This window comes from Peromyscus eremicus, chromosome 23 (assembly GCF_949786415.1).
Source record: "Peromyscus eremicus chromosome 23, PerEre_H2_v1, whole genome shotgun sequence".
NCBI classification, from domain to species: domain Eukaryota; kingdom Metazoa; phylum Chordata; class Mammalia; order Rodentia; family Cricetidae; genus Peromyscus; species Peromyscus eremicus.
The window spans coordinates 25,800,813-25,816,143 of record NC_081438.1 but is presented as its reverse complement, the minus strand read 5'-3'; the positions used below and the strand labels follow the sequence as shown (position 1 = coordinate 25,816,143).

Genomic DNA, 15,331 nt, shown 5'->3' with positions numbered 1-15,331 from the left:
CTGGTTGCAGATAGGAACAGTTGTTAACAAAAATACACTGAGCTGAAATTAATCACCCAGGTATTAGATACATACAGCCTTATCAATATTGAATTGCTTATCTTTTTCTGTGTCCCTACCAAGACAAAGTTTGTTCTTGCATAACAGTAAAGAAATCATTAGGCTCAGAAATAAATATAATCATGCTTATTGATCTGTTCCCAGTTTTAGTACAAAAGCCTGGACTCTGGGAATCCCATGAGAAGAGGCTGAGCCACCCATCCCCCATATGATAAATAAGGAGATGGATAAATGTGAAGAACAAAGAAGGAGACTTAATCCCTGACACCATATTGGGAACGGATAAAAGGATTCATTGACTGCAAGTCTGTCTCCTAAGGCCTAACAGGAGTTTTTGGATTGTGTGTGTCTATCTATCTGTCTGTCTGTATGTGTGTGTGTGTGTAGTATATGCATATGTGCGTGCAGTTGCACCCACCCTTATGAACAAAGGTGTCTTCCTCTATTGCTTCTACATTTTTGTATATACTTTTTAATTTTATTACATTTTAAAGTCTGTTTTGGGATGTGTGGGTGTGTGTTACAGCATGCATATGAAAATCAGACTGACAATTTATTCTCTCCTTTCACTGTGCAGGTCCCACAGATGGAACTCCAGTTTTCAGACTTGGCCACAAGTAACTTTATCCACTTGAGCATATTATATTAAAATTTCATAAGTCACAATCTTTTTTTAATATTTATTTTTAATCATGTATATGAGGACAAGAGTGCACATGAATGCAGTTGCGAATCCAGGCCAGAAGAGGGAGACAGATCCCCTGTAGCTGTAGTTACAGGTTGTAGTCCACAGTCAGAAGCAGAAGCTGGGAATGAGGTCCCCTGAAAGAGAAACACACACTCTTAGCCACTGAACCATCTCTCAGTCCCAACCCTTTCTGTTTGTAGATATACTCTTTTTTTTTTAAATGTGTATGAGTGTTTTGTCTGCGTGTGTGTATACACACTACACACATGCTTGTTTCCTGTGGAGGTTAAAATGAGTGTTGAAAGCCCTCAAATTGGAATTACAGATAGTTGTGAGCCATCATGTGGGTGCTAGAAACAGAGCCTAAGCATTCTGCAAGAGCAACACGTGCTCTTAACTGCTGACCCATCTCTCTAGTACTCCCCCCCGTTTTTAGTGTGTGTGTGTGTGTGTGTGTGTGTGTGTGTGCGCGCGCACACGCACGCATGCATGTGTGTATATGTACCCACACATGTATAAAGTGCATTTTATTAAGATAAGGTGTCTCACAGAACCAACTAAGTGGATTTCATAGGGGCTCACAGACTGAAGCAGCAATCACAGAGCCTGCATGGGTCTGTGCAAGGTCCTCTGCATGTCATAGTTGTTTAGTTTGGGGGTTTTGTGGGACTCCTAACAGTGGGAGTAGGCATTGTCGCCAACTTTCCCTGCACTTGGGACCCTTTTCTTCCTACTGGGTTGCCTCATTCAGCCTTGATACGAGGGTTTGTGCCTAGTCTTATTGCGTCTTGTTATGTCCTGTTCAGTTGATATCCCTAGGAGGCCTGCTCTTTTCTGAAGGGAAACGGAGGAGCAGTAGACCGGGGGTGGGAGGTAACTGGGAGGAGTGGAGTGAGGGAACACTGCGGTTGGGTTGTATTGTATGAGAGAAGAATAAAAATAAGTTATCATTGAATGTGAAAAAAAGATAAGGTCTCTCAATTGATAATTTTTAATTTGTCTGTATGTGGTGTACGTGCATGTGTGTGTGTTCATATCTGCATGTGTGGAGATGCACATGAGGTTAGGGAGGTTCATGCATGTGTGTGCACATGCCTGTGGAGGCCCGAGGTTGGTGCTGAGTGTCTTCTTTGTCATTCTCTACTTGTTCTAGTTTGACTTCTCTTGCTGTAATTCAAAACTCGGCCCAAAACCAACACAGGGAGGAAAGGATTGCTTGGCTTATATGTCCAGATCGCATCCACCTTTGAGGAAAGTCAGGCAGGATGCCACTCGGGAAAGCAGAGGCCGGAACTGTGGAGGGATGCTCCTGGCTGGCTTGCTCACTTGTTTGCTTGTAGACCCATGCTTAGTTTTATACAGCCTGGGACCACATGTCCAGAGAATGGTGCGGCCCACAGTGAAATGAGCCCTGCATCAATTAATAATCAAGACAATCACACACACACACACACACACACACACACACACTCACACACAGGTGCCCAGGCCAATAGTCTCTGGCAACTCCTCCGTTGAGGTTTTCCCTTCACACCACTCCGGGCTGAAAACTAAGACTAACCACCATTGCCTCATATACTGAAGCAGGAGTGGTCAGTTGAACCTGGAGAGAGTCAATATGGCTAGTCTCACTAGCCAGATGGCGCTAGGCATGCCCTGTTTCTTCCTTCCAAGGGTAGAATTACAGGAGGCCTGTCACACCCACATGAGTTCTGAGAATCTCAACTCCAGTTGTCATACTCGTGCTTAGAGCTTTGACTGCAGAGCCATCTCCACAGCCCTGGTTGTTTTCTTTAATTGTGCAGGTTAATAAGGTTTGCTCTGATACACAATATGCATCCTCCTTCTACCCCCCACCCTCTTTGCTCCCATCACCCACTTTTCAGTCTCTGATAATCCCTCCTCTATTTTCATGGTGTCACTGAGATCTGCAATAACCTCACATGCTCAAATATCAAGTGTGGCTCCCAGTGGGATAGCGTTGAGACACAAAGCCTTTGGGAAGTGATTGAGCACGAGGGCTCTGACCTCATCAGTGGATCAGCCCACCGATGGATCCATCGTTTCACGGGCTACTGGGAAGTGGTGGAGACTTTATCATGTGCTACTAATTGTGCTATTACCATCCCTTGCCAGGAAGGTCTGGCTGTGGGAGTTCCTAAAAGTCCAAGTCTGGACGTGAAAACAAGAATGGAAAAGAAGTGAAACATGAAAGTGATTATGTTTGATATAGTAAAGCCAGGAAGGAGCAGAAGGGATGCCAGCCACCCTCAGTTCTGTCTCCCAGGTAACATTGGTGGGGAATAAAAGGTAGGAGGCAAGAAGCGTGCGCGGTCAAGCAGTCTCGGCGTTTAGAAATTTTCTCTGGATTGACTACACACTATTGACAGCAGTAGGAATGCTGTTGTTGCCTGGGGGCAGTTTCGTCTCTAGTCAAAAGATGATTATTCGTCACACCTGCTCTTCTTGGAAGCCAAGGTCAATGGAGGAGAACGTGACTCACAGAAAAGGACAAGTCTGAACAGCAAGATGGAGCCGGTTCCCTTAGGGTTAGTGCAATGACTAGGGAATCCTAGACCGTGCTCCGGTCATGGGGAGCAGGATAACGTAAACCTTGTGGTTGACAACATGCTCATTATTGTGGCCCTGTAAATCCTGAAAATATCTTAATAACCTTGGTGTCTTCAACCTTGAATAAGGATTATTTATTATCTGTCTGAGTGCTTGTTCAGGGATTGATTGACATGTGTACACGCAGAGTTGAGCAAGAATCCAACCCAAAACTGAGATAGAAAATGAACACTTAGATGGCAAGCTTTCATCCTCTCACCGGGACATCTCTGTTTACTAGAAGATGCTGTCTCTAAAGTTGGAGGGAGTAGATTACAGGAGCCAGGCTCTTGAAGGGCATATTTTTTTTCCTTAACTCCCTGTGTCTCTTCCTGACTGCTGTGAGGTGAGCCAATATCCACCACCTATTTCTTGAATCACCACAGACCTGAAAGCTACAAATCCAAATGGCTATGGACTGAAACCCTGAGAAAAGGAGTGAAAATGTTTCTTCCCATGAGCTTATTTTTCTCAGGTCTTTTAGCAACAGAAAACTGTCTAACACAAACTGCTGAGAAATAAGGTAGTTGCTGTCTCTAGACCTAACGCTGCGATTCACAAGCTTTTAGAATTGATTTGTGATAAATGATGAGAAAATATACAAACTCACAGAAGCTGAACAACTCACCACTGGATGAAAACTGGGCCAAGACAGAAATCAAGAAGGAAATTTAAAACTTTTTAGGATTGAACGAAAGTGAAAATATAGCATACCCAAACTTGTGAGACACAATGGAGGCAATTTAAAAAAACAAGTTCATAGCACTACATACCTACATCAAAACACTAGAGAATTCTTGCATCAATAACTTAATGATATTTTTTTCTTTTTTAATGTTCTTAAATAGAATGATATCACTTCCCCCTCCCCTTTCTCTCCCCAAGCCCCTCAGCCACCTTCCCTTGAACCCCTGTCATGCCCCCCACTCTTCAGTTGATAGCATTTTTCTTTTACTATATTTGTAACATACACAGATAAATAAATACAACCTACGGAGTCCATTATTGTTGTTTGCCTGTATATAGTTTCAAGGCTGACCACTCTGCACTGGGCAACCAATAATGGGGCTCATCATTTATCCACCATTATTGGCATCACCCCAGAGATTCAGAGATAGTTCAATACACATAAAACATTATAAACATAATCCACCATATATAAACAGACTAAAAAAATGATCATCTCATTAGATGGAGAAAAATCCAATATCACTTCATAACAAAGTCCTGGAGAGACTAGTGATACAAGGGACATATCTCAACATAATAAATACCATTTACAGCAAGCCCACAACCAACATCATCCTAAACAGAAAGAAAATCAAAATATTTCCACTAAAATCAGAAACAAGGCAAGGATGTCCACTCTCCCCATACCTATTCAATATAGTACTTGAACTCTTATCTAGAGGTATTGTAGTTTTATCTTAATATTTTGGGGTATGTCATTAGACTTTATATGTCTTATTGGGGGTTGTTTGTTTGTTTGTTTGGTTGGTTGGTTTTGTTTGGGTGGGTTAATTTTGAGGCTAAAACTCACTATTTACCTGAGAAGAACCATGAACTTCTGATCCTCATGAGTTCAGAGATCACACACATATACTACCATACTCGATTCCATGCACTCCTGGAGATCCAAGCCAGGAACTGGGGAATGCTAAACACTCTACCAACTGAGCTGCATTTCCCTATGCCTGCTTTCAAAACATTTTTTTGTGTTGGGTTTGGGTTTGGGTTTTACTTTTTCCTTAGTCCTTCAAGAGCTTCATGGTGTGTACCCCATAGTATATGTGTTAGAAAATAGATGACAAACCAGAGGAATCTGAAGTCAGAGCTTGTTCAACAGAAGTTACGAGCTTATTGTGGAAAACCTAAGAAGGGCTCACACCCATATTCAGATAATGAGAATATTTCTCTTACAAGCTACGGAAGTTTTGTTGGGTTAGAAGATTGAGAAGGGAAGGGGATGTATGTGTGGTCAAGTGTGTAAGACGAATATTAAAAGGTCTTATTAATAAAAGAAAAACAACTCAGAGCCAGATATTGGGGTGAAAGCTGAAAGATCAGAGGAACAGAATAAGCCAGCCATGTTCTTACCTCTACAAAATCCTCACCCTCAAGAGAGAGACTTCCTGTTTACTCATGCCTTATATAACTTTCTGTGCCCTGCAATCTTCCTTCATTCCTAGTGCTGGGATTAAAGGTTTGTGCCACCACACCTGGCTCTGTTCCCAGTGTGGCTTTGAACTCACAGAGATCCAGACGGATCTCTGCCTCCCGAGTGACAGGATTAAGGGTGTGTGCCACCACGGCCTGACCTATATGTCTAATTTAGTAGCTGGCTCTGTCCTGTGATCCCCAGACAAGCTTTATTGGGGTACAAAATACATCACCAGACAGGTGACCAAGTTTCCTCTTTCTCTGAAGGCATTGGTTATTGTGGTGTGGTTGAATTCAAGCACTTAGAATGTTTTGTAGAATATTCTGTGCCATTCTTAGAACAAAAAGTTCATGTTAAGGGTCAAAGATGGCAGCAGAGCTTCAGTTTGCATGATGGAAATCATACTACAATAGTAGAGTTACACATTATCCATGTTATTTATGTACTAGTGAAAAGAATCAGGAATCTGCTCAAATCAGTTTAAGGCAAATCCTATTCAAGTATATATTCTGAAAAACTACAACAGTAGTCACTAGATGAGAATATCTCTCCTCAACACTTTCTTCAGAGCCTTAGCAACATCCTTATTCCTCAGAGTATGAATAAGAGGATTCAGAGTTGGAGTAATGATGCTATAGAAAACAGAACCAACTTTGTCTTGCAATGGAGTGCGCTGGGACCTGGGTCTCATATAGGAGAACATGCAGGCACCAAACCAAAGGGAAACCACAAGGAGATGAGAGCTACATGTAGCAAAAGCATTTCTCTTACTCCCAGCTGAACGCATCTGAATGACACTGTGGAGAATGAATCCATAGGATGTAGAGACAAGGATGATGGGGAGGAGAAGATGTATAATGCTGCTGATATAGACTGTGTTCTCATACACAGTGATGTCGCCACACACCAACTTCAAAACAGCTGGAAATTCACAGAAGTGGTGGATGATTCTCGAACCACAAAAAGGGAAGCTCATCAAGATGGATGTGTGGATTAGGGAGTTCACAGATGCACTCAGCCATGACGCGACAGCCATCATCACTCCCACTCTTCTGCTCATGAGCACAGTGTACCTCAAGGGGTGGCAGATGGCAACATAGCGGTCATAGGACATGAGGGCCAGCAGGAGACACTCTGCACCACCCAGAGACAGGTACAGGAAGTGCTGGGTGGCACAGCCCACAAACGAGATGGACTTCTTGCCAGACAGGTAGTTGCTAGCCATCTCGGGAATGGTTGTAGAGACGTGCATCAGATCCATGAGGGTCAGCTGGCTGAGCAGGAAGTACATCGGTGTGTGAAGACGGGGATCGGCGCAGATGAGGAGGATGGTGAGGCTGTTGCCACTCACTGCTGTAAGGAAGACCAGCATGATGAGGAGGAAAAGACAGAAGTGGTTGAAGGAGTCATCAAAGAGCCCTTGAAGGATGAAGTCCTCCAGAGAGGTCTGGTTCCACCTCCACATGCTCCGTTCCTCAGCCCCTGAGGGAACAGGGAGAAGACGGAAGTGTCATGCAAGAAACGCAACTTCAGAAATAAGTTAGGAAAAGAATTTTACATTCATTTTAAATTTTCATCAGATATATTTGTTGTATATGCATGATGTTGTTACACGTGAACATTTTCTCTTTATTATTTTTTGTGTATGGATGTTTCTCCTGCTTATATGTCCGTGCACTTCATGCATGCAGTGGCTGTGGAGGCCAGAAGAGGGCGCTGGATCTCCTGGAACTGGAGTTACAGAGGATCCATATGTCACAATGTGGGTGTGGGTGTTGCGAACTGAACCCAGGTCCTCTGGAAGAGTAGCCAGTGCTCTTAACTGATGAATCATCTTTCCAGCCTTCAAATATGGACATTTTCATACAAGTTTATATCTGTTTCTAATTATTTCACATCTCTAATTATTCAAATAATTGAATCTTGCAAAACATGACCACTCTAAAATCCTGGAACTTATAAACTATAAACATTTTGTCTTCTCATTATGAAATACAGATATGTCTGTCTATATAGGTGTGTATGTATATGTATTTACACTGTGTATTGTTTGTTTGCTTTTCTTCTTTATTGTTTACAGTTTCACACATGTACATAATGAATTTTAGTCATTTTCACCCCCTCATTTCCATACTTTACTCTTCTCCATCTCCTACTGGAAGCCCCTTTTCTCAAGGAATATATTACACACACACACACACACACACACACACACACACACACACACACACACACATCCTGCTTTCATTTCTTCTCTTTGTATGTGACCCACATACCGAGATACTAGCCCAAGCAGGAGTTTATTTAGTGGAGTGAGGGCAGCTTATCTGTGGCTACACAGTCTTTTACTGAAGAAAATGACACTGTTAATGGTCAGTAGTCTCTCTGGTGAGGCCTCAGGGGCCAGTCCCCATCTATGATGAAATGTTGATGGGCCCAATCTTACGCAGGTCTTGTGAGTTCCTTATTACTTCTTTTATCATACACTCAAACTCCAGAATCCTAAGCAGAATGATAATCTCACACATACATCTGAGTATACTGGATCATATTGTGAAATATTGACCTTACCTGATATGGAAGCTAGGTAAGCGATTTACATGCAGCTGTTAAACTAGTATGTGCAATGAAGCAGCCTGGGGAGAAGTTTTTGGCCAGGGCATCATGAGGATCTGAGCTCAATCCCCAGCATCTACATAAGAAAAATCTCGATGTAGTAACACTGCCTGGAGAGACCGACACAGAGACCGGCAGATCTTTAGAACTGGCTGGACAACTATACTAGCCTAGTCAATAAGCCTTAGGTACCAGTGAGAGTTTTGTCTCAAAAAACAAGATACATTGTTCCCGAAGAATGGAACCCAAGGTTAATCTCTGACTTCCACCACACTCAAGCACACACACACACACACACACACACACACACACACATACACATACACACACACACACATATACTCTTGCAATCTCATGTATGTACACACATGCACACACACACACACAAACCATAGGATGGACAACCAGGAAAGGAAATCGGTCAAAAGAATATCAGTTAAAAGACAGGTTAGAACCCACAAACATGCTCTGTAATCACACGAAAGCCAATGTCAGCTCTTACTGCCTCTGAAATCTGTGGTGAGGGCATGTTGTAGGATTTGGGGAAATTCTTTTTTTTTATTAAGAAATTTTTTTATTCATTTTACATACCAATCACAGATCCCCTTCTTCCCTCCTCCTGCCCCTCCAGCCTCCCTTTGGGGAAATTCTTAATGGATCTTAAGGCACACAACCATCTCAGAAGTCCAAATATCTAAAAGAGGACTCTGAAGAACATAGAACATTCTAGAACCAGGTATTGTACCACACAAATTAAGTAAGCCAACCTATCAGCAACACATGAGTAAACTAAAAAGGGCTTTCTTCCTTCCTGCTCTTGCATGTCCCAGAAATGTCCTCTGTGACCCATCTTTAGCCGGAAACACACTAAAATGACAATTTGGGATATGTAACTCATCCAGCCAAGCTGACATCATAGAAACACCAGAGTTCATCCAGTTGTCAATGTGGAACATACACACATCTTCCATAAGGCTGAATCTCCCAATGAATGTAATATCACACAACCAAGAAACCCTGTCTCAAAAAAAAAAAAAAATCACACAGCCAAAGTCATGCTGACCCTTTGCCCAGAGGACTACACAACATTCGTTATTTCTGTGTTGGATGTGATAAATTCTTCTAATTGAGTCAGATGCCCTGTTTATAACCTAATTTTTTATTTGGATTGATGTGCATGCATAATAATCACATGAGGGGTTGAGGGGATGGCTCAGTCAGTAAAAGGCTTACAGCTAGTCCAGTCCCCAGAACCCATGTCAAAAGCCAGGAAGAGTGCCATGCACTGTAATCCCAGACCTAGGAAAGTGGAGACAGGGGCTTCCCTGGGCTCACTAGCTAGCCAGTCTAGCTAAAATCAGTGAGCCTCAGGTTCAGCGAGAGACCTTGTATCAAAATCATACAGTGGAAGACATCTGGCATTGATTTCTGGCCTGTACAAGCACTCTCACATGCTCACGCGAGCGCATGTGCGCGCACACACCCGAACACACACACACACACACACACACACACACACACACACGCACACACACACACACACACACACAGAGGAATAGGCTTTTCTTTTCTTTTTTTTTTTTTCTAGGACTCACTCTGTAGACCAGGCTGTCCTCAAACTCACAGAGATCCACCTGCCTCTGCCTCCCAAGTGCTGGGATTAAAGGCGTGGGTCACCACTGCCCAGTGTGAACACACAGGATTATCCACAGAATGAATCATTGCTTTTTAAGAAGAGCTGAGATGTCCTATGGACATCAGGCCCCCTTTTTCTCAGGCATTCCTATCAATTCTCAATGAATCTATCAATGAAGTAACAAAGATAAATATTTCACATGAATTCGGCAAAATGGAATTCTTCTCATCAAGGCCAAGCTGACTGAAGCCAACAGTGATGGCCAAGTCTGACAGCAACCAAGATCGCCATCAAGTCTCCAGTATGGCACCATTCCTTAGGTAAACACATGGCTAAGTGGTAGCAGATTGGTTACTCAAAGGGACAGCACTTCGTTCTTACCACAGTAGATGCTTTCTTTGGACTAACTTTCCATGTCTGCTCCTCTGCTGCCAAAGCGATCATCTATAGACACGTGATTATTCATGGCTTTGGTACTCCCTGCAGCATTACTCCTGACAAAAGAGCTCATTTCACAAAAGACCAGGTGTCGAAATCAGCTGATGCTCATGGAATTTATCAGTCTTGGGAGATAGGAGGTACGTGTAAGATGTGCTGATGTAGATACACACTTCTGAGCATAGAGGCCAACAATCAACCTCAATGATCTTTGGGAGCCATACACCTTGTGTTTTGAGACAGGGTCTCTTACTGGGGCCCGAGGCTAGCCAATTAGGCTAAGCTAGAATTTTGCCTGTTTCCAACTCCTAGTGATGAATTGCAAGCACATGCCACCATGGTGTCAGGATGTGATGTGGGACCAAACTCGGGCCCTCAGTCTTGTGCAGAAAGCTCTTTATTAACTGAGCCATCACCTCAGCCCTTCATTACTCTTACTTACTATAGGACCTTCTGCATCCTGGTACAACTAACCTAGTAGGCTGGTGATGCCTGTGAAGACTCAACTGTCACGACTGCTAATGCAATGCCTTGTCTTGCAGGCACTGTCATCTGGGATGAGGTAATACTCTAAGCCAACAGCCGATTCATACTTCTGTTTCTCCTACAGCCCAGAATCTCAGAACAGGACTCCAAGGACTTAATGGATACAAATAGGAATGAGTCCTCTCATTATAAAATCTCTAACTAGGAGCCAGAGATATGACTCAGTTGGTAAAGGCACCTGCTGCCAAGCCTAATGACATAAGTTCAGTGCCTATGACCCACATGATAAAAGAGAAGACTACTAACTTGAAAGAGTTGTCTTCTGACCTCCATATGCTCATGGTGGCATAGGAGTAAACACACACATGCGCACACACACACATGCACACACACACACACACACACCACCACCATCACCACCACACTCACCTACACACATGCACAAATAAATAAATAAATAAATAAATAAATAGATAGATAGATAGATAAGTAAATAAATTGTAATTAAAAAAGCAACAGGACTAGAGAGATAACTCAGTGTTTACGAGCATTTGTTGCTCTTGCGGAGCACCTGGATTCAGTTCTTAGCACCCACATAGTGGCTCACAACCATCTACAACTTCAGTGCCAGGGGATCCAACGTCCTCTTCTGACTTTCTCAGGTACAAGGCACATGTGTAGTACACATACACACGTGCAGGTAAAACACTCATACAAATAAAATAAGAATAAATCTTTTTTGAAAAATTTAAGAGCTCAGACTACTCTTGCAGAAGACCAAAGTTTGGTTCCCAGCACCCACACTGTGGCTCAGAATCACCTCTAACTAACAGCAGGGGATATGACACCTTCTTGTGGACTCGCCAGACCCTGGCACAGATATACATACATACATACATACATACATACATACATACATACACACACACACTTAAAAATAAAATCTTTTAGCCAGGAGTAGTGGTGGCTCAATCCTTTAATCCCAGTACTCAGGAGGCAGAGACAGGTGGATCTCTGTGAGTTCCAGGCTAACCTGGTCTACATAGTGAGTTCCAGGCTAGCAAGGGCTCCATAGTAAAAACGTGTCTCAAAAAATGTTTTTAATCTTCCTTAAAATCAGTTATCTTCCTGTCCCTGCACTTTAGAAGTCTTAGTTCCAATGAGGAGAACTTTTCTGTAAGGGCACACAGTAGTGTTCCACTTAGTGAGACTTGACAGTCATCCTGCTTTATAGATGATTGCTCTAGGGGAGGTTTCTGTGGGGGAGATTGCTAGAGCAGTGGTTCTCAACCTTCCTAATGCTGCAACCCATTAATGCAGTTCCTCATGTGGTGACCCCTTCTCCCAACCATAACATTTTCATTGTTACTTCATAACTGTAATTTTACTACTGTTATGGATTATAATATAAATATCTGTGTTTTCCAATAATTTTAGGTGACCCCTGTGAAAGGGTCATTCAACCCTCAAAGGGGTCATGACCCTCAGGTTGAGAATCAGTGCTCTAGTGGCTTGGAATGGTTTCTACAGACTTAGCAAGAGAAATGAAGTTGCTGTGCAGTCAGAATGAGGAAGAACTTGTCTGAAATCTGGAGGTTTGTGACCTATGACACAAGTTAGTAGAAAACTGGGGACTGGGGACTGGGGAGGTTTCTCTGTGATTAGAGCACTTAGGAGTATGATGACCAGAGTTCAGATCCTCAGAACCCATGTATATATCAGGTGGTGATAGCAGCCCACCTGCAATTTCAACCCTGAAAAGTGGAGACGGGAGATCCCCAGAGCAGGGTAACCAACAAGACTATCCGTATTGCCAAGCTTTGGATTTGATTGAGATGCCTTGCCTCCGTGAGTAATGTGCAAGAGCAATTGAGAATGATTCCCAGCATCAGCCATGGGCCTCCACAAGCACATGCATCTACATACACGTGTGCACACCCACACACATATCCACACATGTGCAAACACATGAAAATGGAAAAAATAGGAAACTTAACCCCAGTTCACACAGGAATGTGAATGGCCCAGATACTTCAGAAATCTGGATTTGAATCACCTTATTAGACAAGAAAACATGATCAATTGTGGACAAAATGAATATGGAATGGGTAGAGGGACCACTCATACATGTACACACACACACACACACACACACACACACACACACACACACACACATGCATAAATAAAAACAAAAATAACTCTACAAAAAAAGGGGTGGCTGGAGAGATGGCTTGGCAGTTAAGAGCACTTGCTACTGTTTCAGAGGACCAGAACTCAGTTCCCACCACCTGTATACAGCAGGTCACAACCACAAGTAACTCCACCTCCAGGCAACCCAACACCCAATCTTCTGGCCTCCTCAGGCTCTTTAAAACATGGGAACACACACACATACACACACTCACACAAAAAAAAATTAAAAAATAAGTACCGTTCATAATCATGTGTATACCTGTAAGAATAAAAACTGTAATACTGTAAGCATGTCTTCATAATTCCCCTATGAATATTATATATTAATATTGTAAATTGTTTTATGGTTACTTCATTCCCATTGTCATCATTTTTTTTTTTTGAGACAGGGTCTCACCATGTAGCTCTGGCTAGCCAGAAACTCACTACATAGACCAGGCTAGAGCTCATAGAGATCTACCTGCCTCTGCATCTGGAGATTAAAGGCATGTACTACCATACTCAGCTTGTCACTTTGTTATCAAACAGAAAGGATCTGAACAATAGTTAAGATAGTATCTTATATTAAAGAAACTGGATATAACGGGGGAAATAAGATAAGAACAGAATTTCTGATCCCAAACTGCCTTCTAAATATTTATGCTTATGTCCTACTCCCCACCTTAATCAGAGAAGTTTTTTGCAATGAATAGCAGTGAATGAACACTCCTGGCTGCTCAGGGGACTGAGAATGGGTGCTCACACCTAAAAACGACATTTATTCCTCCCCTTCCAAGACTCAGGAAACATCGTGTAAGAAAGGACAGGGGTGGGGGTGAGAGCCAGAAGACAAGGGAAAGTGATGCAAATGTTCTCTTCTGAGCGTGGTACAACCATTGCAATCAAGATCCTGCAGCAGCTGAGTGTGATGGCACATCCCTGTAATCCCTCTCTTCCAAAGCAGAGGAAGGCAGAGTTCTATGAGTTCCAGGCCAGCCTGGTCTATGTAGTGAGTTCCAGGAAAGCTGGGGCTCTATAGTGAGACCCTGTCTCAAACACACACACACACACACACACACACACACACACACACACACGAGAGAGAGAGAGAGAGAGAGAGAGAGAGAGAGAGAGAGAGAGAGAGAGAGGGAGGGAGGGAAGGAAGGAAGGAAGGAGAAGAAGGAGAAGGAAGAGGAAGAGGAGGAGGAGAAGAAATGAAATCCACCTTCCCAACATTTACCCTGATTGGTCCAACACAGTCATGATATTGACACACAAGCTTTTGAATCAGTTCATACAGACAGTCCTCCATCTCTTCCTTCACCTATAAATCTCCATAGGAGAGGTGTTTCATCATCTGCCTCTTGTCTCTCCTCCTACCTTAGGAACCTTTCTGAATAATTTTCTATCCCTATTTGTAATCCACCTTCTCTCTTTCTTCTCTGGAAGCCTTCTTCGTATCCTGACCAAATGTCACCTTTGACTTAAAGCATAAGCTGACAGCTAGCTACTTCTGACAAAGCTTTCCAGGATGCTTCAAGCCCCAGCGTTATCTTACCTGGAATTTCTTCAGCGGGTCCTGGTGGATAGAAGAAGCACAGAAGAGAAGTGAAAAGGGAAGGCGTGTCCCCACAGGCATGCACATTGCCTATTGATCATGCCAAGTTCATCAGACTTCCTTTTCCAACCCTGGAAAATTTCCATTTACTGTAGAAACTAAAAGTATAAAACTCTTATATGGAAACACAGGTGTACATTCGTAGCTTTGGGTCAAACAATGGCCTCTTAAATGTAGCACCAAAATCACAAAAAATGAGTAATTTGACTTCATCAAAATGGAAAGCTTTTGTGCATCAAAGAATACTGCCAAGTCCCTGCTGGCTAGTTTTCCTCGTAACCAACAGTCTTACTCATGTATGAATCCTGTGAGTTACAACAACCAGCCTCACAAGACATACCCAAGGGTGCAACAGTGGTGTAGGTGTTATGGGAGTAACAAAGTGCTTTCTGATTGGATTGAAGATCCACTCCACCGGAGGAAACTCATGCGTGGTACTATAAATCCAGCCAAGAAACCATTCTGGGGAAGAAAAGCCTGTTACTATTAGTTTGCTACATTGAGATAGTATCAAACTGTCTTCTAAATAATTCCCTATACCTATAGATTAGGTCAACTCTCATTGCCCACCAGAGAAATTTCTCTGTGATACTCAGACTCACATTTTGTCAAAATGCAGAGAACAAGTGTCTGTGGAGTACTCAGCCACAAATGAGACATCTGTATCACACCCTTGGCCCCAAAGCTCAGGTGACATCAGAGAAGAGGGGAAGTAAGGTTTAAAGAGCCAGAGCTCTGGGGGGTCTGCTTCGAAACCACGTCTTCTTAACACAGCAGAGATGCTGCACTCAGGAGCTCCCAGAAGCAATTGTTGTCTACACAGGCTCACAGCACTCATCATTC

General features: G+C 42.9%; 1 protein-coding gene across 1 annotated transcript; it reads right to left on the bottom strand.

Moving 5' to 3' along the window:
- Positions 1-6,051: 6,051 nt before the first annotated feature.
- LOC131898598 (olfactory receptor 2AE1-like) lies at positions 6,052-6,984 on the bottom strand. The gene has a single exon (XM_059249786.1). The coding sequence runs from the start codon at positions 6,982-6,984 to the stop codon at positions 6,052-6,054; it is 933 nt and encodes a 310-aa protein (XP_059105769.1).
- Positions 6,985-15,331: the final 8,347 nt, after the last annotated feature.

What these genes read in the sequence shown, in the direction of transcription:
- LOC131898598 (XM_059249786.1), bottom strand. Translation starts at nt 6,984, where the DNA reads ATGTGGAGGTGGAACCAGACCTCTCTGGAGGACTTCATCCTTCAAGGG.